A 23115-nucleotide genomic window follows, 5' to 3' on the forward strand; every position below is an offset into this window, starting at 1 on the left:
TAAGGCTCGCACGATTAAATATCTGTCCTTTTTTTTGTTGCATTCATATGGTGAACACTTCTTTGTAGTCAGTCTTTCACAAATTAAGAATATAGATGCATTGCATTAATGGTAAGAGCCTTTGCCTGAAGGCTACAGGAGAGCAATAGATTGCATTGTCATTCATGGTTGATGTTAGCCCCACTGTGTATCTTCCAATGTTCTACTACTCCTGGAGCACACAGTCTCTGAACACTGGTTAAGTGATCAAATAAACCACAAATCTTTTATGTTTGCACTGAAATTCAGCAGCAATGAAAGTCTAAGTAAACCAACTTTAAAATTAATATAGAAATATCAGAATAAAATGAAGTTTGACAAAGAGGTGTACGTAGATATTAGAAATAGGGTTTAAGAACACAGTAAGTACAAAAATGCTGTTTCACTTACCCTGTGGGACTCATTTAGAGGCTTGTCTGTCCTGCAGGATTTGGCATTACTGTGACCTAAGGAAGCAGTCCTCAGGTCTGCTGCTTAAGGAGTTTGTGATATCGCAAGTACATCAAGAGAAGCAGAGACCTCCACTTTCATGTCTCAGAAGGTAACACAAGCAAATTCATTGTTTAAATGCATTTATCCCACAGCACAGCTCACAGTAATGTCTCTAAATCCTGCAGCCATGTGTCCATCTGTACACTATTATTTAAAACTATCTTAGCTTTCCTTTAACGTTTGATTGAAACATAGTGTCAGTTGCCCATACATTACTCTTGGCTCAGCTTAGGGGAGCTTTAGGAGGTGTTTTCTCAGCATCCAGAATTTGTCCTTCTCGAAGAAATGCACACCGATGTCAGCAGGGCACCCTCTGGGGGCCACTGTGTAATGGTTTGTACGTTACTGTATTCTGAAAATGATGTAACGCTACTGGGTCTGTGAATGAGAGATGGACAATGCTCGCATGTTCCAGACAGATATTGGATAAAACCCTAAGCCTTCTGAAGTCCAATAAAAACATACCGTATACGTGGCGTCCGTGTCTTTGTCAGATAGAGATCTAATGACTATAGAACCTGTCTGAATTTCCATGTTATCACACCAACAAAAAATGAAGTAAGGTACCTGATAAATAAATGTAATGTGTTTGTAAGGTTTAAAAAGTCTTCAAAAATTATTATGCCTGGTTTTTTTCTTTCCCTTTTTAAATTCTGCTACTGATTCCCTCTCTTGGCCCGGCTGTCTCTCATGCTTTCTTCAAAACCTTTGCAGATACCCATTCATTCTCTTTTCACTCTGTCCATGTTAAAGCTAATGGTCAAAGTTCCAGTTAGTTTGTGCCTGCTAGAAATTATTCCAGTAACTTCATCAGAGCATTACTTCTTACACTAGCAAAATCAAACAGGTCTTTATTTTAAAACAGAGAGACTGCTGAGATTAAGTTGAAAGGGATACGGAAATAATACAGACAATTCTCCAAAGGTGTTTCTGGCTTAGGGAAAGGTTGTATTCTTACCAGGCTGAGTTACAGTGTCTCACTCAACAGTGCAAAGCAAAATCTTAATGAAGACTGGGCAGCTTTAATAAGACTTAGCAGGCTGCAGAAATGGCTTTTGGCTCCCCAAAGCTTTGTGACTTCACTTTTGGCTTTTTATCCTAAGTACAAGTGATATGCTTTCACTGGGCTTTTACTTCAGGTTATAGCTGTTGTGTGACAAGAATATGGGTAAAAATACTACCATTATGGAAGAAAAGGAGAATGCTCTACAGCAAGAACTGAATGACTTGAGGACTACAAAAATGAAAACAGGATGAAATTTAATATTGCAGAGAGTAAGGTTGTGTATTTGGTGACTGGGAATAAGAATTTCTGTTACCAGTTAGGCACCAATCAGCTGAAAGCGACTGAGGAGGTTGAAGCCCTAGGTATTTTAGTTGCTCAAAAGCCAACTGATTTTACAGCATGATGGAGCCATAAAAAAGCCACAGTTTGTCAGCTCCAGGATGAATCAGATGAAGTATTTCCAGGGGAGATCAGAAAGTGCTAATGTCAGCAGGCAGTGCTGGTCTCATCTAGAATACTGCATACAGTTCTGGTCACACACGTTGAAGGAATTCAGACCTGAAGAGTGCAGAGAAGGGCCACTAAGGTGAGAGAGGAGAAAGTAAGGTGCAAAGTGCTAAGAAAGGTGCTAAGGAGAAACTATTTTACAGAGGAGAGTAAAGGAACCAAATGGTTCATCTCACCAAAATAAAGACTAGATTATAAAGACTATAGATTGCACCTATAAATATATCAGGAAAAATAGCAAGGACAAAAAAAGAACAATGTATGCTGAAGGACAGCGGTGGCATGAGAACAAACATATAAACCAGCCACGAGCAAAAGTAGGCAAGAAATTAGAATCATAGAATATCCTGAGTTGGAAGGGTCCCACAAGGATCATCGAGTCCCACTCCTGACTCCACATAGGGCAACCTAAAACTTAAACCATATATCTAAGAGCATTCTTGAACACTGACAGGCTTGGGGCTGTGACCACTTCCCTAGGGAGTTTGTTCCAGTGCTTGACCACCCTCTCAGTGAAGAACTTTTTCCTAATATCCAATCTGAACTTCTCCAGATGCAGCTTTAAGCCATTCCCTCACATCCTACCGCTGGACACCAGAGAGATCAGGACCTCCCTCTCTGCTCCCCCTCATGAGGAAGTTGTAGACAATGAGGTCACCCCTCAGTCTCCTCTTCTCTAAGCTGAACAAACCTAGTATCCTCAGCCACTCCTCGTAAGCCATGCCCTCTAGTCCTTTCACCATCTTTGTTGCCCTCCTTTGAACACGTTCTAATATTTTTTTATCCTTCTTAGATTGCGGAGCCCAAATCTGCACACAGTACTTGAGGTGAGGCTGCACCAATGCTGAGCATAGTGGGACAATCGCTTCTTTCGACTGGTTAGCTACACTGTGCCTAATGCCCCCCAGGATACGGCTGGCCCTTTGGGCTGCCAGGGCACGTTGTTGACTCATATTGAGCTTACCATCATCCAGCTCCCCAGATCCCTTTCTGCAGGGCTGCACTCCAGCCTCTTGTCCCCCAGTCCATACGTACATCCAGGATTACACCATCCCAGGTGCAGAACCCAGCATTTGTCTTTCATAAATTTCATACAGTTCGTGATTGCCCAGTGCTCTATTCTATCAAGATCTCTATGTAAGGCCTCTCTACCCTCAAGGGAATCAATGGCTCCTCCTAATTTAGTATTGTTGGCACACTGACTCAGTGTGCACTCAACTCCTGTGTCCAGGAGTTGAGAACTGGCCCTAAAATTGAGCCCTGGGGAACACCACTAGTGACTGGCCACCAGCCAGATGTTACTTCATTTTCTACAACTCTTTGAGCCCAACTCTTCAGCCAGTTGTTCACCCATTGTATTGTGTACATGTCATAGAATCATAGAATCCTAGAATGGTTTGGGTTGGAAGGGACCTTAAAGGTCATCTAGTTCCAACACCTCTGCTGTGGGCAGGGACACCTTCCACTAGACCAGGTTGCTCAAAGCCCCGTCCAACCTGGCCTTGAACACTTCCAGGGATGGGGTATCCACAGCTCCTCTGGGCAACCTGTGCCAGTGTCTCACCACCCTCACAGTGAAGAGTTTCTTCCTAATATCTAATCTAAATCTACCCTCTTTCAGTTTAAAACCATTACCCCTCGTCCTATCACTACACTCCCTGATAAAGAGTCCCTCCCCATCTTTCCTGTAGGCCCCCTTTAAGTACTGCTAGGCTGCAATAAGGTCTCCCCAGAGCCTTCTCTTCTCTAGGCTGAACAACCCCAACTCTCTCAGCCTTTCCTACTAAGGGATGTGCTCCAGCCGCCTGATCATCTTCATGGTCCTCCTCTGGACCCACTCGAGCAGGCCCATGTCTTTCTTACTCTGGGTGCCCCAGAGCTGAACACAGTACTCCAGGTGGGTCTAGCTGTATGCTGGACATTTTGTCCAGAAGGATACTGTGAGAGACAGTATCGAAAACTTTGCTAAAATAAAAACCCCAAACATATCCACTGCCTTCCCTCCATCCACTAGGCAGGTAATCTTATCATAAAAGGATATTAAGTTAGTAAGGCATGCCTTTCCCTTCATGAACCCATGTTGGCTTTGACCAATGACTGCATTGTCTTTCAAGTGATTTTCAATAACTCCCAGAATAATCTTCTCCATAATTTTACCAGGCACCAAAGTGAGACTGACAGGCCTGTCATTAGCAGGGTCTTCTTTCTTGCCCTTCTTGAAAATTGGAATAATATTTGCTAGCTTCCAGTCGACTGGGACCTCTCCAGATTCCCAAGACTGTTGATAAATAACTGAGAAAGGTCTCGCAATAACACGGGCAAACTCCTTCAATACCCTGGGATGAATCACATCAGGCCCCATAGACTTACGTGCATTCAGTTGCAGCAGCAAATCCTGTACAAGTTCCAAGTCAACTGGGAGCTTATCACTCCCCCAGTGACAGTTCTCCAACCCAGGGTTCTGGGCGTCCCAAGGCCCACCATTGGTGTTAAAGGCAGAGGTGAAGAAGGCATTAAATGTCTCTGCTTTATCTTCATCCCTATTTGTGAGGTGAGCAACCTCATCAAGAAACGGACCAATGTTTTCTTTGACCTCCTTTTGCTGTTAGCATACTTAAAAAAGCCTTTTTTGTTATCCACCACAGTACTGACCAGCTTCAACTGCAACTGAGCTTTGGCTGTACAAATTTTCTCCCTACAGTGGCGAACAGCATCTCTGTGGTCCTCCTGGGTAGCCTGACCTTGCTTCCAAAGTCCATACGCTTTCTTTTTCTTCCTAAGTTAGGAGGAGCTTTCTAGCAACTAGACCAGTCAAGTTCTGGAAGACTCTCTGTGGTAGCCAGACACATACTAAGTCTGAAGGCAGAATTTAACACATTTATGAGGTTTATGTGGTAGGGATGCCTGGGCCTCCTGAAAGAGGAGATTCCTTTTTGTTATGTTTCCTAAACTTCTTTGTAACACTATCGCTTTCTTTTATAGCCATGTAAAGTTCACAATGTCTCACTCTTAGTTGTTTTCATCTGTGAGAGAGAAGCTATGATGTCCCTGACATGTCAAACTGGGAAAAATATTAATTTTGAGGGTTAATCCTTATCCTTTGTGTCCTTTATGCTCATCTAATGAAACTATGCTGGGGAATGGTCTTCTCTGACACCATAATATCCACTGCTCTTTAAGCCAATAGTTCAACAGTTTACTAATGTCTCCTGAATCAAATACCTTTAGAAAAGGATGTCAGTAACTTACAAGTTTGTCGTGGTTTAACCTCAGTTGGCAACTAAGCACCACACAGCCGCTCGATCACCCTCCCCCCCCCAGTGGGATGGGGGAGAGAATCGGAAGAGTGAAAGTGAGAAAACTCATGGATTGAGATAAAAACAGTTTAATAATTGAAATAGAATAAAATAATAATAATAATAATACACAAAGCAAGTGATGCACAGTGCAGTTGCTCACCACCTGCCGACCGATGCCCAGCCAGTCCCCCAGCAGCGGCCCCCCCGGCCAGCTTTCCCCAGTCTATGTACTGAGCATGACGTCCCATGGTATGGAATGTCCCTGTGGCCAGCTGGGGTCACCTGTCCCGGCTGTGCCCCCTCCCAGCTTCTTGTGCACCTCCAGCCTGCTCAGTCGGTAGAGCATGGGAAGCTGAAAAGTCCTTGACTAGTGTAAGCACTGCTTAGCAACAACTAAAACATCGGTGTGTTATCAACATTGTTCTCATCCCAAATCCAAAACACAGCACTGTACCCGCTACTAGGAAGGAAATTAACTCTATCCCAGCTGAAACCAGGACAAAGTTACATGGCCAAATTCAATTATCCTAAAGAAACTAGACTTCTGAAGACACGCCTGAAGTAGCAAAGTGCTTAAGTAAGTGTTCACAGTGAAGAAGCTCTAAAATGTTTTAACAGTTTTTGATTTACATTAGCCATCTTTTTTCTGGAGTTGCATACTGGAACAAGAGTTCCCAATCTTTTCGCAGCCAAACCTCAGCTAAGAAACTGTTATTCATTTAAAAACAGAGAGCTGTAAAGGAACATGAACATGTTATAATGTCACAAATGAACCATCATTTGGTGAATGAGATCACTATGTTAAAAACAAAAGCCAAGCTAATAATTCTTAATTAACATCTTGGTACCAGCTCTGTGACACGGTCCTGGAAGAAGGTGAGAACTGCAACAGCTTACAGGAACTCCACAGCAACACGTTGTGGAGACGGTGTCAAGGCCTTTGGTCACACTCCAGGCAATGACCGAGGATGGTGCTGTGCCTCAGGATGCCCTCCAGCGCCTCGGAGGACAGCACAAGCTGCATCCAGGCACTTACGTGGGCCACGTCTGTCAGCACGTCCAGAGCACTTAGTTCCGCTTGGGCTCTCACACCTCCGGCAGCCTCATGAGAGAAATGCAGAGTTTGGCCTTTCTCTTGCCATCCAGCAGACAACGGAGAGCAGAGTGCCGTGTCGGGGTGGGAGCCAGCCCCGGGTGGCGGCACTGCTGGGGCTCGTGGGAGAGGGACGCCGCCTGTTCTGCCATGGTGCCGTGCGGTGCGCTGCGCCAGCACTGCCAGCCCCAGCCGGCCGCCCGTCCCACGCGTTCGGGTACAGCCCGCCACGGGTCGGGGTGCGGGCCGGGCCTCCGCCCCTCGGGGGCGTCGGGGCGGGCCTTGCTCCACGGGGGATCCGGGGCCGGCCGGGCCTCCGCCCGCCTCCGCCCGCCGGCCTGCCCCGCAGCTCTGCCCGGCTCCCGCTCCACCCGCGGAGCCGCCGCGGATGCCCTCTCCGCCGCTGCCCCGGGCCGCGGCCCGGGCGCGGCAGCCCTGCAGCCCCAGGCGCGGGGCGGACGGCGGGCGGGGCCCGGCCCGTTGCCGCCCGCCTGATGTCAGCGGGGCGGGCCCGGCGGTGTGGCTCGAGCGCTTCTGCCTCCGCCCGAAGCGGCGGTACCGGCCCTGCTCGCCGGCTGCCGGCTGAGACCAGGTAAAGCGGGCCTGGCCTGGCCGGGCCGGGCCGGCGCCGCGGCCTCCCCCTTCCGTCGCCTCCCCCCGCCCGCGGCCGCTTTGTCCGTTGTCCTCCGCCCGGCGGGAGCCGCGGGGCACCCCCGCGGCGGGCCCCTGAGGACGCTGGGGGGCCGCGGGGCCCGGCCAGCCCCTCGGCCCGGCCTCGCCGCTGCGGGCCGGGGGGGGTGCTGCGCGGGTCCCGTCCGGGGAGCTCCGGCGGCGCTTCGCCGGCGGCGGCTCGGGGGGCGCGCCGCGGAACGGCCGCCTCGGCGGCGGGGCGGAGCGGGGCTGCGGCCGGACGTCGCGGGGCAGGAGCACGGCCCGGTCACAGCGCGGGCGCGACGCGCGCTGCCCGGGGCGCCCCGGCGAGGCAGGCCGCAGGCGGCCGGCCAAGCCGCCGGGGGTGGCCGAGGTATTCCAACGCATCTCGTGAGGACGAGGGCTTTCCGGCTCGCTGTAAGCAGCAAAGTCCGGGAGGCGCAAGTGCGGATGGCTGCGACTGCCCTGCCGCTGCCTCGGGTCAGCTGTAAGCACCCGCAAGGACAGCTGTTTCCAGTTCACTCCGGGCACTTTCCCTCTTACAAAGCGCACCGGCTCTTGGTGGCCTCTAGTCGGTAGCATGCCAGGCGGTCTTATTTGCCACTGGACTCACGGACCTCGGGAGTGGTGAATACTATGCAGCGTTTATTCCCAAATTAGTAGAGCAGAGGATAATGCATGCAGAAATTGGCCAGGTAGTTTTTAGATGTGTCTCCCGTGTAAAAAATAACAATTTTAATAATACAGTACAGTATTTAAACCTAGATTTTCAAAGACAAGTAGCACCTTTACTCCTTTAGTAAGTTTAGCTTTCTTGTTAGGTATCTTAGTTTAGGTACCTAATTCCCACTTGAAATCAGGATCTGGAATTGGGTGCTTTTCATGCGAATGCTATCCTGTTTTGAAGATGGGGCCTGGGGCTGCGCTGAGACACGGAGAAATGGATTCACAGTGGAAGAAAGAAGAATGAGTACAGGGAGTCCTGTTTCTCCGTTTCCCATCCTAATTAGGGGACTACATTGGAAATGAGTATTCAGAACAACATAAACTATAGCTTCAACTGTCCATTGCAAATTCTGCAAGACAGAAGAAATTCAGAACAAATACTCCAAATATGAAAAATCAGACAGCCTTCATACTTTTGTTCACTGAAAGTCTGATGCTGGACGTGTTTTGTTTGAAGGGAAAGGAAGCAAAGATTAATTTTGCTCTTTCTACCTCTTTCTTAGATAAAGGTGGCCACACCCTATTTGTAATTTATGGTAAGACTCAGAAAAAAGGCAGTCTGCAAACTGAGGGGCGATATTTAGATCAAAGATTTGTATATTATAAAGAAAGCAGGCTGCTTTTTCCATAGCAGAAAAAAGATGGGGAAAAAATGAGATCACAAATGTAACACAAAAAATGTGCAGTCAGCTTTAAAACTCACACGCAGATTTGGCATCTACTGATTTGACTACCTGGACTGAGCTCTCAATTTTGTCCTTCCCAGGTTCATGCAAAAGTGTTGAATTGCAGAAAAATGGGACTGGAAGGAATCCTGGAGATGGTCTAGTCCAACTTCGTGTTTCAGACCAAGATCAGCTATACCTGTTTGTATCTACTTAAAAAAAAAAGTCTTAAATGTTAGAGACTGCATAATCTTCAGAGCTTCATTAGCCTTACTTTTTAAACATTTTTTGCTTAGTTCTGTTTTGTCTTACTTTAATTTAAACCTATTTGCAGTTCATGTAAATGAATTTGCAGTTGTCCTCTAAACTGTGAATACGAAAAACAAATTATTTGCCAATTGGTTATCATAACAGTTATGATTACCAATTCCTTTGCCATCTTCTCACTTGACGTAGTGCTTAGCTTAGGCCTTGCCGGTGTAGAGTACGAGAATTTTTTCACGGATCTAATGCGTACTATACGTAAGTATAATGCTTGCTGTTTGCACCTTTTTCTGTGGCAGCAGCATGACACTGACTCGTGATTAGTTTGTCAGGCACTATGACCCCCGATTCTTTATTTTACAGTAATGCCACATAGCCTAGCAGCCCCATCCTGAATTTGTGCAGTCAATTCTTTCCTTTTGTAGAATGTTGTTCTTATCTGCATTGTACTTTGTCCATTTTTCAGACCTTTTTTTTAAATTTTTCTTCTATTACTTATAGTCCCTCTCAGTTTCAGATTGCTTGTGGGTTTAACAAGTGTACTCCTTATTTTGTGACCAAGGTGATTAAACAAAACAATGAACAGAATAGGAATAGCACACTGATGTTTGGAGCCTCACTCAGACATACTTGTTTTGACATAGAACTGATGATGATTACTTTCTGGGAATGGATATTCAAGTTTTTTTACTTATCTTACTGAAATTTCATCACAGCTATGCTTCCCTTGTTTGCTTATGAGAACCCCATATAGATACTGCTAAAAGTCTTACTATAGTAAAGTTGTTATTCTGCCACTTCTGTCCATAAGGTCTGTTGCTCTGACATGAGAAATCAGATCACTGTTACGTGCCTTGTCTTTACAGGTCTATGTTGGCTGCTAACTCCTCTCCTCGCTATCTTCTAGATACAAACTGGTAATTTGTTTGATGATTTGTTATCAAAGTTTTCAAGGATTTGAAGGGAATTTTGAGAAAGAGTGACTGGCACATTTGCCACTTCTAGTCTTCAGATACCTCATTATCCTCCATGAGTTTTGAAAGATAATTGTTAACACTTCTAAGACAACATTTTTTAGGAAGAAGTCTTGACTCAACAGTTTTTAAAACATCTGGCTTAGATAAGCACTCTTTAACCTGTTTCAGCCTTGTTTCAAGGCTGAAATCTTGCTCTTTATCAGTGTTGTTTAACTGAGCTAGCTCCTGTTTTCTGTTAGCCTTTCTAGAGAAGAATAGTAAATGCTTCTGCCTTCTTGACATTGGCCACCCGGTAGCGTTCCCTCAGAACAGCAGACCAACAATTCTTACGGTTGTTGTTTTCCTACTAGTATGTCTATAGCTCTTTTTCTCGTTGCTCTTGATATCTCTGGCCTTGTAAATTTTTGTCCTTGTATGCTTCTGCCATTCTTTTATACTGATCCTTTAAGAAAGCTGATACAGTTCTGATTTCCTTGTTTCCTTTCCTGTTTTCTTGTCATACCTGAACCTAATCACCTATTACATTTCTTACCCTTTCTTTGCATTAAGATAGTTTGCACTTGTGCCCTTAGTAAAGAAACTGCCATCTCTTTGTAACTTTTTGTGCAGCAAGATCTTGCTTGCCAGTTATCTGCTTATTGACGTCTGCTCCTCAAAATCCATTCTTTGTTTTTCTGCTCTCTTATTTTCTTCCTGAAGATACATTATGCATAGCCAATGTCTGCCCACTTGCATGTACTTCTTGTGTTGTTATAAACACAATCATTTTGTCTTTTTTTCCCCCCAGTTAGTAGTTAACTGTATCTGTTGTAGAAACACCTTCAGGCAAAAATCTGGAGTTTGAAGAAGGACTTGGCTTAGGTAGGCATTTCAAATGTACTAATGAAGAACATGTATTCTCTAGGAGAAGCTAGTAAAGAAGAGGTGCTGGCCAGATAGAAGTGTAAAAGAAGATGGTGTGAGGAAGGATACAATGGTTTAATGATCTGTCGATAAGAAAAGGAACTTCTTCTTATACGCTGAGAGGAAGATGGTAGCAAGCTTGGAAACCCACTAGTAAATCCAGCAAGGATCAGTAGTGGAGTACCATGAACTTGCTTAAAAAAAATGAGGGCTCATGCTATACTTGTGCTTAGAAGACAGCTTTACTTTATATTTGGGGGGAAAAAAAAAAAGGAATTTTATATTTTATTTAATTTTGAGAGTAAGCATAAAGGAAGACCATTTGAAATGCTTTCATTCTGATGGAAGCAGAATTCTGCTTGAAGGGAATTGAACAAACTGCAAGAGCCTGTTCTAAAACTTGAGACACTCGAGGATCACAGGCTGCCAACTGTCGCATCGCGATCCCAGTCTCCTTTTCAGTTCCCTGGGATAAAATATCTTGTGAACGTGAAATCTGGCTTCTCCAGATGGCTAGCAAAAGCCTACGAACAACTTCATCTTTCAAAAGAAGGATTTAGTAATCGTAGGCCTCGTGGTGGTCTTTGGCATTGGGGCAAATTTCAGACAATATTTGAAGTTGTATGTATTTTTGAAACTAGTATAGCAGAAAAACTTTTCAGTAACACAGCTTAATATGTGCTAAAGGAGCATCTTCTGGGAGCTGAACAACCAGCCACTAAAGCATCCTTGCTGTGTAGGAATTGTAAATATTTATAGCCTGTTTAATGTTCTTAACATTCATGTGCAAACTTGGATTTTGTTCTACCTGTTCTACAACAGGTTTTTAAATAAAATATACAGAATTCTCATCTATAAAATACAGAGAGGTGCAGAAGTAAAAAAGAGAACTTGGAAAAGCGGGTTTAAATTAGTCTATTCAAACTAACTAGGTTTTAGGCAAAAAGTTTAATGCTGAAAGACAACAATACTGTCACAATTTGTGCCCAAGGCTTCTTCCACAACTGCCGTTTATGAATACAAACACGGGGAAATTAATCAGATTTCACTTTCCTGTGATACCTAAAAATTTACACACACGATTGTGGCAGTATGCCGTTCGGTGCCGGGGGCGTTCCGTACGTTTGACGGAAAGGGGGTCGGTGGGGTGCCGCGCTGAAACCCCTTGGCCTGAAACCCCTCGGCCCGCCTTCGGCGCCGGTCGGGAAGTCGCTGCGTTCGCCCCCGGGCGAGGCCAGCCGCGGCGGCGCGCCCCGAGGCCCCCGGCACGGGCCGGGCCGGAGGCACGGGGCTGCTTTCCCTCTCCCCGGCTGCTCGCGGAGAGGAGAGGCCGAGTGGGCGTCTCCCTTCGCTGAAGGAAACGGGTGGGGGTGGCGGCTCCAAATCCGCCGCCCTTACCGCTCCGTGGGCGGCGCTCCCGGTGCAGGGCCCGGTCCCGCCTGCTGCGCCCTCCCTGGTCGGCCAGGCCGCCGCCAGGCCCCGGCCCCCCTCGGCCCCCGGCCCCCCCCGCCGAGCGGGAGACCCGCCAGGCGTCGCCCGGGCCGGCGTCGCCCTGGTAACGGCGCCGGCGGCGCGGGGCGGGCGGGTCGCGCGCCGCCAATCGGCGCGCTGCAAGATGGCGGCCGCGGGAAGCGTGGCGCGGTGTGGCGGGCCGGGCGGCGGGCGGGCGGCGTAGGGCCGCGGCTGGGCTCCGCCGGGCGTTCCGCCTCCCGCGGCGCCCTGCATGGAGCGCGGCGGCAGCCAGCTGGACCCCGGCTTCTCGCAGCAGGACACGCCCCGCCTGATCGTGGAGGACTCGCAGCCCGAGAGCGCGGGCGCGGAGGAGGACGCCGAGCAGGCCTGCCTCGGCGTGCTGGCCCGCCGGCTGCCGGCCCGGTGGAGCCCGAGCCCCGTGCTGGTGAGCGCCCGGCGCGGGGGCGGCGCGGCCCGGCCCGGCTCGGCCCGGTCCTGACGCGGCCCGTGCGTCTGTCTTGCAGGAGATCGTCTGCGGTCCTGCCGGCAGCCGGGCACCCGCGGGTGGCGGGGCGGCCCGGGAGCGAGCCGCAGGTGAGAGTTGGGCGCGGGGCCGCGGCGTGCCCGGGGGGCCGCGGCCGTGCTAACGGCGCTGTGCTTGCAGAGCCGATGGAGAGCCCCGCCCGCCCGGACGCCGCCGGCCCGCGGGGCCGCGTCGCTGAGGAGGTGTCACCGCCCGGCGGGGAGAGCAGGTGCGTGGGCCGGGCCGCGGGGGCCGCCATCCCGTGGCGAGGCGCGCCGGCTCTCGGCCGCCTCCTCCCGGGCCTCTCTCCCCCTGTAAAATCCCTGTCGCGCGTCGAGGACGGGCTTGAAAGACGGGCTCGGTGCTGGCTGCGGCCGCGCCCGTCCCGGCGTAGCGCCGCAGGCGCCGGAGCCCGGCCCGGCCCCGCGTCGGTGGCCCGGCCCGCGCCGGGGTGCGCGGTTCGGAGGGCTTGGGAGCGCCTGGTCAGGTGCCGCAGCTGCGAAGCAACCCCTCAGAACACAAGTGGGCTCTAAGGCGGCAGCCTGCAGGAAACCCCAAAGCGATGTGAATAAGTCTTTCTGTTGCAGTGCCCTTGGAAAGGCTGGAGAAAGAGGTGAAGGTGATGTTGAGGACTGTACTGCTTCGCCGTGTGTAGAAGGTAACTTCTCCATTTCAGGTCTCTTCTTGGGGCTGTGAATCTGATCAGCCATCTGTAGTTTTTCAGTTCGGCTGCCTCGCTTGTCTCACTAGGGGTAGTTTAGCCGGTAATAATGGGTCAGAAATTGGCGTCTTTTTCCAGAAGTTGATCTGTATGTTTTGGTGTTGGAAAAAAAATGGTGATTTCATGTCATTGTTAACGAGGATCTTGGAGACAGGAAATGGCTTAGAAGAGGCATGGATGCATCGTGACCGTTAGGAGATGGAGCCTTTTTGTGGCAAAGAGCTCCTGGCATAATGGTTGTTGTCGTCAAGGGACTTTCAGGCACAGGCTATCTATTATCAGGATTCTTTTCTCATCACAGAATCCAAATCTGCTGCAGTACCTAATGGCGTTACATAAGACCTTGCTGATTAACACTGGTTTCTGAGTTAATGGCCAGTGTCCCTGTTCTGTTACTGTATTTTTAATTAGTACAGCTGAGATCAGAGTCTGTTAGTTTATTCAGAGTTTCAGCAATAGCCTAGATACTTTTCATGTTAGAGGGTGTATTTTTGCCCTTGTAAAGTGATAGATAGCTCTTTGATTTTTTTTTTTTTTTGGGTATATGTATTAGTTATGGATGTTTGGTGTTAGATACAGGCATGTCACAGCTGCATTTTGGAGCTCTAGAGCTCTCGCAGAGCCAGGACTTTGAGAGTGACTTTGTGCCCAATGAAGGAGATGCTAGGCATCGGTTTCACCCTGGAGCTGCTGTCCCTTCTTCCAGACTTCTGAAGAACGATACTAAAGATGGTATGTGAAAATGATCTTAGATGTCCTTTTGTTGCTCTGTCAATTCTCTCTGGTTTCTTTAAATTATAGATGTTACGTTTCTTTGACAGGAAATAGAGTATTAGTAGTTTTCAAAAATGAGTTCACAGCTCGTTGGTAGTTGAAAATAATTTTGCCTTCTCTTTTCTTTGGGCTAGTTCATTTGTTTTCTTATAGCTGTCCAAGTGCTGTCATTGATTCTTGCACCTCTCCTTCCTAATTTGCTTCCAGAATATTCAGACAATCTGATACTGAATTCCCTCCCTGGTAAAAACCTCATCCTGGTCATCTTTGTTGTTGTTGTTATCATTGATAGTTCAAGATTATTTTTTTTCATATAAAGCTTGTTTTGATATTTGTGTCATTTACAGAACTACACTTTCTTCTCTTTGTATATTAATCCAGGTGACCCAAGTAACAATTTTTTTTTTCTCTCTCTTGCTAGAACTGCGTGGGGACAGCACGGAAACTGTCTCCAGCACAGAAGCACATAGTGCTTTGGAAGACCAGCCAGAGAAGTCTGAAAGGTAAAACAGTCCATGTTCTTTGTAGGTCTCTTGCTGACGTTCTGGAAGTTGATTTGTGTCTCTTTTACTAGATTTTTAGACGTAGGAGGGCTCAGGCTTCAAGGCAAAAGAGAAAAGTGAAGGGAAAGATGAAGTACTGATGAGACCTTTTTGCAGCAGTGCTGACTAAGGAGTGCTTTCACCATTCCTAGCTGAGAAAAGAGGTGGTGTCAAACTCTTAACACACAAAGATATCAATAGGTTTATTTTTAAGGGAGAGTGCACTGGATAATAACATATACTAATAATTTTCTTAAGTTAAACAACTGGAATATATTAAAAGTAATAATTCCGTTTAAGTTACAGAAGTTATTTCAAAATAACTTAATCACTGCAGCATGGGCTTTGGCCTCACAGGAGAAATCTAGGGGCTAAGTGGTGGCTATTCCAGGATGCTTTTGAGTATTTGCTATTGTAGGCTTTATAGTTTTAATTATTTTTAAATGTGAAACTTCAGTTTGTTGAAAATTTTCTCTATATTTTTTTATGCCAGATAGAATAATACTTAGCTCATCTTGTATTGTCAAATTCTTCAACAAAATAATATTAAAAAGGAGGTGAAACAAAATTCCTAGAATCCACATGGAATATGTCAGTAGAACAATCTGCATTCCATTTAAGCATCACTTAGATTGGTAGAAAACTTACAAAACAATTCTGAAAATGTAACTTGTCAAGGATGAACATGTTGTTTTGTCAGGAGAGAGAGGTTGGTCTTTTTGTCCCCTTTTTTTTTTTTGTCCCCCCCCTTTTTTTTTTGTCCCCTTTTTTTTTTTGTCCCCCTTTTTTTTTTTGTCCCCTTCTTTATTTTTTTTTTTTCCTATGGTATACACAGGTGAATACCTTTCATCTGTGCTGATACATTTTCTTTACAATGTTGCAGTATTACTTCATACTTCGAATTTCTCAGGTCAGTGACTGTGTCTTGCTTTTCCAGAACTCTGCAGAAAGCAGAAGAGCATACCAGGAAACGTATGCCTGTCTGTGACCCCACTAAAACTGAGAAATCCCTTGATTCTGGTCACGAGGAGTCGGATATCTTGTCAACTCAGGAAGAGATGTTTCCTGAGAATAATGCAACAGGTAACAATAGACAAGCAAAGCCAAAATGTCCATCCCAGAGATCATCATAATCATCATCCCTACTTGATCTTTTTAGTCATGTAGTGTTTTAGGGTGCAGAGTGCTGTATTTTTCACGTAATTTCTGCTAAAATTGGTAACGCTTTGGAAACGAAAGGCCGCAATCTTTTTCACTATACTATGGAGCAATGTCTAAATGTCACTTCTTGTTAGAACAGTTACACTGCCTTGTTAAATACGTTTAATTTCCTTTCTTTCTGTGCCCCCTGAAGAACAAAACAAAACAAAAAACCTTTTACCTTCTTCTGAAACTGGCAGTAATAATGCTCACCCTTTGTAGCGACACACAATCTAAAGTGTGGATAAGTAGTGTAGGCAAATACTGTAGACTTTCTTATGCTGGGTAACTTTGGCAAAACATTCCACCTTACTCCTCTGAATTGGCCTTCCTGTTTGGGATAGGACAGGGTTCTGCGATCAAAATCTTTTTGGAAGTAGGAAGACTTGTACAGTCTGGCCTGATAAAAATCTATTCTATAGGTACAAACTTACCTTTTTCATCTTAACTATATTACGCTCACGTTTCACATACTGACCTTTCATGTGCAGTCCTTCTCCAACTCTGTGTGAAAGTCGGCTTGTTCTTGCCAACCTGAGAAGTAACCGTGCGGTAGCGTGAACATCATTCCTCAGAATTTTCTGACCAGCTTGGTTATGGGCCAGATTTCTAATCTTATTTCCTTTTGTTCAAAACTGCTGCAGGGAGCGGCTGTCCGATAACCAGGGTGGAAGAGGGAAGTTCTCTGGCATGCACCCCTGCCCGCAGTCTGCAACTGCTGCAGCTTTCTGGACAGGGATCCCTTGTACAGGAGAGTCATTCCACGTAAGCAAAAAAATCCCCAAACTATTGCAATAGCTTAATTGCAATAGTGCATTTCCAGCACTCTTTTCTTTATTCAAGGACTTGTGCTTGATTTTAAGCAATCAGTGTTTTAATTTTGCACTAGGAGAGGTGCATGGCTTTATTTTGCAATGAAATGAGCTAATGATGCCCATGTGGTCAATAGCCATTTCTCAAGTCTCTTGCTAGTGAACACCTGACACTCTCCCTTTATGAGAAGACTCCTATTGTGGCAAGCTGGAGCTACGTTTTGGGGAGAAGTTAATGCATTTTCTAGTGACGTATGGTCTTCTTTTCCATGTTCCCTTTTCTTGGTCTGCAGTGTCTCTTCAGGCCTAGTTATTCCTCCTCCTGTTGCCTTTGGATCCAATGCTCTTGTCCCCAGCAGTCCTACTGAACAGGAGCAAGCAAAAGGTAAAATTTTCTTCATGCTGGTCTGTGGTTGTGTTTCTGTGCTCTGTGGTTTTTACCAGCCTTTTCAAAACCTGCTAAAATTATATTTAAAGAATAAAGCAGGATTGAGAACACTGAAAGAGGTAGATAAAGGGAGATACGTGTTTGTGACTCAGATGCTGATGTGCTGTCGATATTTCTTGCATAGCTGTCAAAACAAAATCAGTACTTTCTGCTAGCTCCCCTTCACTTGAAAGATGGGAAATACTTCGTATGGGATACAGCAATTGTCCTCCTTTCTTCGGGACAAGCCATTCTTGCTACAGGCAAATATCTGTAGTAAGTATATACTGTTAGGGTAATAGAAAGGACAGAGGAGGGCAGCATCATAACGTTTCACCTTAACTTGGATGACTTGTGCAATATTTTAAAAAGCTTTCGTATGTTATATGTGTGTATTCTAGAACACCATGCCAAAAGAGGGATTGTTCTATATGATACCTTGGTTCTCAACCATTTTCTCTAAGCACCCGTTTGCCATGAGGGATAAGATATCCATTCACGCAGACTTTTAGTATGATACAAAATCACCATTCCTTTCTGTGAGATTCCTGTCACAGAATGTGAAATACTTTTAGAATAGATATTTTGTTAGCCGGGGTCTGAATTTGGTTGCATTTTAATAAAGATAGCAAAAGGAAAAGAACTCAGAGAAATGCTTTTTATAAATTTCAGATACCTTTTTCTAATTGTAGAAGCTCTAGACTTGTAGCAAAATAGTTACATGAATTCTTAACAAAACACTTTCTCCCCCCCTTAAATTTAAGGATGTGGATGTTTTTGTTGATTTTTTTTTTTTTTTTTTTTTTTTTTTGTCTCCAAAAAGAATTCACCTGGAGAGAAGATTTTAGATTCACCCATTAAAGTTTGAGAAAGTTGCATACGCCACTGAAGACAAGTCTTTTAATAGGATATTGGAGACTTTAGGTATAATGCAATAATTTGCTAGTAATGTATTTTCTGCTCTTTCAAACCAGATGAACAGATGGATATATCTATCCCTGCAGAAGGAAGAGAGCTGATGCAGAAGCAGAGAGGAGATACACTAGTGGAGATGGCCATCCCATGCATCCCACCAGGACCTCTTGTCCTGCCACAAGCTTCAACTCCAGTGTCCCAGAGTGCCCCAACCTTCTTTCCTGGATCTTTACCTATACCATCACAACCAGAGTTCTCTCATGTAAGGGTTCACGCAGATATCTTTTCTGAGGTTTTTATATGGCTGTTGCAGAAGATGTGTGTTTGAGTCGGCCTCTGTGCTTCTGTGTTGAGCTTCCCTACTAAGCTGGTTCTCGTCAGCTTCCCTGTTCCCACCAGTCACAGTTATATATTGATCATACTGTGTGGCAGTTTATCCTGCAGAGAAAATGCGGAACAGCTTAAGAGGGCATAGTGAGTTACTGAACGTAGAATTTGTTGTATTTTAATCTGTGCTAGAAACCTTTTTTCTGCTTTTTTTTTTTCCTTTCTCTCTTTGAAAGGCTGCTGCTGATGCTGAACTGGGTGTCCTGCATCTCAAACTGCGTCATAAATTAGACTTTTATCAGGATAGACCTTAGCATCATTTGTCATGGAGAAAGTGAAGCTGTTTTGTAATAAAGCATTTGTATTCTCCTACAAGACTAGAATTCATTTAGTGGATTTTTCAAGTTGCTTATTATTATTATCTGTTGTTTCCTTTGTGCTTTTTGATTCTGGAAGTTATTACTGTTCAAAGGGATTTAACAGACAGTTGGTGGCTTTATAGCTTAATATTACAAATTTTATCAACTTAAGGCAGAAAATAAAGGTTGTACTAGAGACTTCAGTAGTCGAAACAGGGCTTCTCCTTAGCTGAAAGCAGCTTTCATGCTAATATAATAGATTCTTCCAGAGAACATTTCCAGAACCGTTGGTTGTTTGACTAAAAATAGCTACTAATTTGCCATATTTGACCTGTACTTCATGATTTGGTAGTGTGAGAGGTGTACCAAGGATTGTGTCTGACTTTGCCACAGAGGTACTAAAAAGTTACGGGTGGTGATGATTTTTCTCAGCAAGAACGGGGCAATTCTGACTCATATAAATGGGGGGGGGTAAGTAGTTGTTGGTTTTGTGTTTGTTTCTTTTTCTAAATCTGTAGTTTTGTGCTGAGCTTGCTCTGCTCCATAATCCAGTGTAATGTTCTAGGAATAACAAATAAACAGTCCTACTTGGGATGCCCTGATGCTCCACGTCCCACTGTTTTCATTTTAGGATATCTTTGTTCCAACTCCGAGCCCGGAGAAGAAGCATGAAGGAGAAGAAAAAGCTGCTGCTTTAACCCGTTTATGCTTACCAGGAGATCTCTCTGGACCCACAGATGATTTGTCAAAGACATCTACAGGTGACTCTTTGTCACAGCCTTCTGAGTCCTGTAAGCTGATGCTTTCTGCAAGTGAATGCAGCCAGCCCACAAATACAGAGGTCAGTTCAGGCTCTCTGAACACGGGCCAAGATAGTGAAACCACCCAGGTGGAGATGAGTTCTGAATGCAAGGCCTCAGACTTGAGACTCTGTTCTGTGGAGAATGACAACATAAAACTGAGACTGGATGCAGGTGATCAAGCCCTCTCGGAAAACTGTGAAAAAGCAGAAAAGGAGGATTTACAGACTGCAGGAAAGCCTGTAATGCAGTTAGTTAGTGCAGATGTAGCAGGAGATGGGTCATTAGCCCCTACAGCTCATCAGGAGATGGAGGGTATTTCTGGAAGTCAGGCTGTTGCAGATCAGTCTGGTCTGCCTGAGATTTTGTCATACACTCAAGGTAGAGAAGCACAGTCTGAGGATTATCCATTGGAAGAGACTTCTGAACCTGAGGCAGTTCCTGAGACTCAGTGTGAAGAACAAGAAAAACTGCAAGTAAAAGAGAAGCAAATAAATGAAGATGGGTCCCTTGTTAATATAACGCTTTCTCAGAGGTTTGTTCCTGAAAGGGAAGTACAGTGTCATGAAGATATGGAAGTGGAATTTGCTGATGGTTCTTGTAAAAATAGCAAAAATTTGTCTGATCAGGCCCAAGAATTAGAAAAGATGGGACCAGAAATCCAGGGAAAAGAGACTTCAGAAGGTTGTACTTTTGGCACTGGAGAGGCAAAGAGCATGGATAAACTGCCCTTTAAGGCTGCTTCGGAAAACATGCCAAAGCTCAATAAAGTTTTATCTAAGGCTTCTGTAGGGGAGTTGCTGGAACAGCACAACAATTTGTTTCCGAAGTTGAAGAGTGACGTTCCATCAGAAGAGGCGTTGTGTGCCAAAAAACATCCAGGTTGTTCAGAATTAGGACAGATAATGATAATAGGGAATCAGCCACCACGTCAAGAGAGAGGGGTTGACACGCTGGTGACTCAGCAGGAGAGTCAGGTGCCAAAGAATACGGAGGATACTGTTAGGACAAGGAATCCAGAGCAAGAAGAGCAGATGCAGCCACAGGAGAAGGCAACTGCTAAATCCCCCAGTCCTTCCAGTGGTAAGTGAATTTAGGTTAGTAGTTCACAGGTGTGTATTTTGAATAGTGTCAAGGACAGCTGTGTACAATCCTCAGTGTTTTCAGGGAGCACTGATCTTGGATGCGTGTTGAACAGTGACTCTTAAAAGCAGCACTACAAGTTACTGTGTTACATGCATAACATGCCTTTACTTTTTTCCCATTTGTCACACTACTGCAGGCAAGAATGATAAGGTAATTCTTGTTCCTAACACTCTCTCGCTGTTTTATGGCAGAAACGCAGAGCAACTTTGAAAACTCAGAATGTTGTGACCTTGGCAATGCTCAGGGAGTTTTGTAACTTCCCCCTCCGCCCCAAAGCAACAACAGTAGTGTCCTTGAAAGGAAGATGGCGCGTGGTAGTCTGTATTTTCACTCTTGTAGCTCTCCGTGCTTTTTTTTTTCTTTTTTCATTCTCAGAGAAGAATTTTCTTTGTGGGGGTGTACAGAGCAGCTTTGAGCTAGAAACTAATACAGCAAATTTATCTTGAGATTATTTTAAAGTAGAATGGTTTTTCACTCGCACGTAAGCTGTGGCTTGGCAGATATTGTCATCATGGGTTGAAATCCTTTTAACATGCTGTTGTGTAGTCATACAAAAAATGTGGGGTGCTATACGTGAGTTTTGTGGAGCTTTTGCCTCTTAGTTGGCTTCATTTTAAAACAGAGAGTTCTGTACTCCTCAAATAAGAAAGTAATAGAAAACAAAGTTTTACTAGAGCTTTGTCTTGAATGGTAAATATTTTTGAGATCTAAGTAGTCTTTCATTAAACTGCAGGATCAGAGAGAGAGTTTTCCCCCTCTTACGATGATGGTAGGTGACTTCCAGTCTCCTGAAGTTGGTGATTATGAAAGTGAGGGTCTGAAAACATTAGTTCTCAATAGGTGATGGTTGTCTTCACATCTCCTGAGCAGACCGGTATGTTAGTAGAGGTTTATTTAACTCTTTTCACTGATTTGCTAGGTAGTTTATGGTCTGTGAATTATCTAAGTCCTTCAGATAGAGTACAATGGAAGATCAATAGAATTGTGCAGTGCTATTAGAATTAAATGAGATGTCTAGCAGGGAAGATGTTTTTGAACCATCTGATAGATTGACCAGTCTGTGATTTTGATTTGTGGAACCTATAAAGCTGTGGGCTAGATAGAATTTCTCTTACCACTCAGAGGTCATGGTATTGTTAATATAGTCCTGTAGTCTGTTCTGCAGAGCTTTATTCAAGTGATAATGTTTTCTAGTTTTTCCTTTTGAGAAATTAGTGTAAGATATACTGCTTAAAAAACATTTCCTAACACTCAGCCTTCTTTTTCCCTTTACGTACTCAATTGATAACCGGTCTGAATAATTTCCTATTCTTTGTCAGGGAGGGACATCTCTCTTACTTTCTCTGCCAATTTATGTTTGGGGTTTTTTTCAAGAGCTGTACATTTCTTCAAAACTTCTCTTATCAGTCTCATGAGTCCAATATTTTTTGTTACTGTTTTCTGAACTACTTGCTTAATTTTTCCAGTTACGAACTGATCCTTACTGCCGTTTATGGCAGCTTTGGCTGTTTCTTCCTGAAAGCCTTTTGAGCTCGTTCTTATATGGTTCCCTCCCCCTTTCTTCAGTTCTTGTGACCTTGAATGGTGCTGACTTCTGGAACATGTGATCCTGTTTGGAAAGGTAAAAATGGCAGATTTCAAAAAGGAGCAAGATGAAGAGCTTTCTTCTTTATGTCTGAACAGAAGTAGGTGAGATGACTTTGAAGTGCTAGATGGAGACTTGGATGAAAAGGGATTGAGTGTAATACTTATATGTGTTTTTAATACCAAATTTGCTGACAAGTTTGAGAAAGGTAACCATTTAATAGTATGGAGTTGGCTGGTGAGAAGAAATTCGAGATACTAAAAAATAGGATGAAGGTATTATCTTACAATGTAAGATAAGAATGACAGGTAAATACTGATACCCGTAGAAGTTAGATTACAGTGAGGTGTGGAAAAGAGATTTGAATGCTTATGCAGGTCATCAGTTTTGGAGAGACTTTCAGCAAAAGATAATACGGGTTTTCAAGCTAGACTTTGTTATAAGTATCTGTTGACCTATTTTAAAACAAAATAAAGCTCAAATTATTTTCAAGGAGTATGGATCCTTGTGGCCACAGCTTTTTAACATCATTGACATCTGAGAACAACTTCTGCAGGGGTTACTTTATTTTGAGCTAAGTATATGTTTAGTCATGTAAAAATTCCCATGCTTTAGGGGTTCTGATACCTTCTTTGTTTAGATTTAAAAGCTCCACTTTCCCAATAACAGTCATCTGAATTAATCTGTATTGTTGAGCACTGCTTAATATACCAGCTATCATAGCAATTTAATTGATGTAACTTTTGCACCCATTCTTCTGAATGCGGTCAGACCAGTCAGATGTTTGGGAGCTTTTTTGGTTTTGCATTCTTTAACATCCCATAACTAGGGACCATCACTTTCTTTCAGAATGTTGTAGCAAACTGCTTCATTGTTGAGTGTGAAAGTAGAGTATTTCAGTTGGCCAGAA

At 44.8% G+C, this 23115-nt stretch overlaps 1 protein-coding gene and 1 long non-coding RNA gene across 6 annotated transcripts in view; both read left to right on the forward strand.

Annotated features, from left to right (window-relative positions):
- The first annotated feature begins 6940 nt into the window (after nucleotides 1–6940).
- Nucleotides 6941–8876, forward strand: LOC143165027 (uncharacterized). The gene is made up of 2 exons (XR_012996181.1): nucleotides 6941–7028; nucleotides 8580–8876. It is a non-coding gene; the product is annotated as an uncharacterized LOC143165027 (long non-coding RNA).
- A 3451-nt stretch (nucleotides 8877–12327) lies between these two features.
- Nucleotides 12328–23115, forward strand: part of TP53BP1 (tumor protein p53 binding protein 1) — a 31943-nt gene continuing 21155 nt past the window's right edge. For 2 of the 5 annotated variants that reach the window (XM_076348242.1, XM_076348243.1), the window contains exons 1-11: nucleotides 12328–12519; nucleotides 12599–12668; nucleotides 12739–12826; nucleotides 13185–13255; nucleotides 13892–14050; nucleotides 14514–14595; nucleotides 15572–15717; nucleotides 16479–16599; nucleotides 16940–17031; nucleotides 18048–18250; nucleotides 19306–20557. In XM_076348242.1, the coding sequence (XP_076204357.1) occupies nucleotides 12346–12519; nucleotides 12599–12668; nucleotides 12739–12826; nucleotides 13185–13255; nucleotides 13892–14050; nucleotides 14514–14595; nucleotides 15572–15717; nucleotides 16479–16599; nucleotides 16940–17031; nucleotides 18048–18250; nucleotides 19306–20557 (2458 nt within the window). In that variant the 5' untranslated portion in view covers nucleotides 12328–12345. The other 3 variants (XM_076348244.1, XM_076348245.1, XM_076348246.1) reach the window with 3 other exon arrangements.

The sequence above is a fragment of the Aptenodytes patagonicus genome, chromosome 10, assembly GCF_965638725.1.
Source record: "Aptenodytes patagonicus chromosome 10, bAptPat1.pri.cur, whole genome shotgun sequence".
NCBI classification, from domain to species: Eukaryota; Metazoa; Chordata; class Aves; order Sphenisciformes; family Spheniscidae; genus Aptenodytes; species Aptenodytes patagonicus.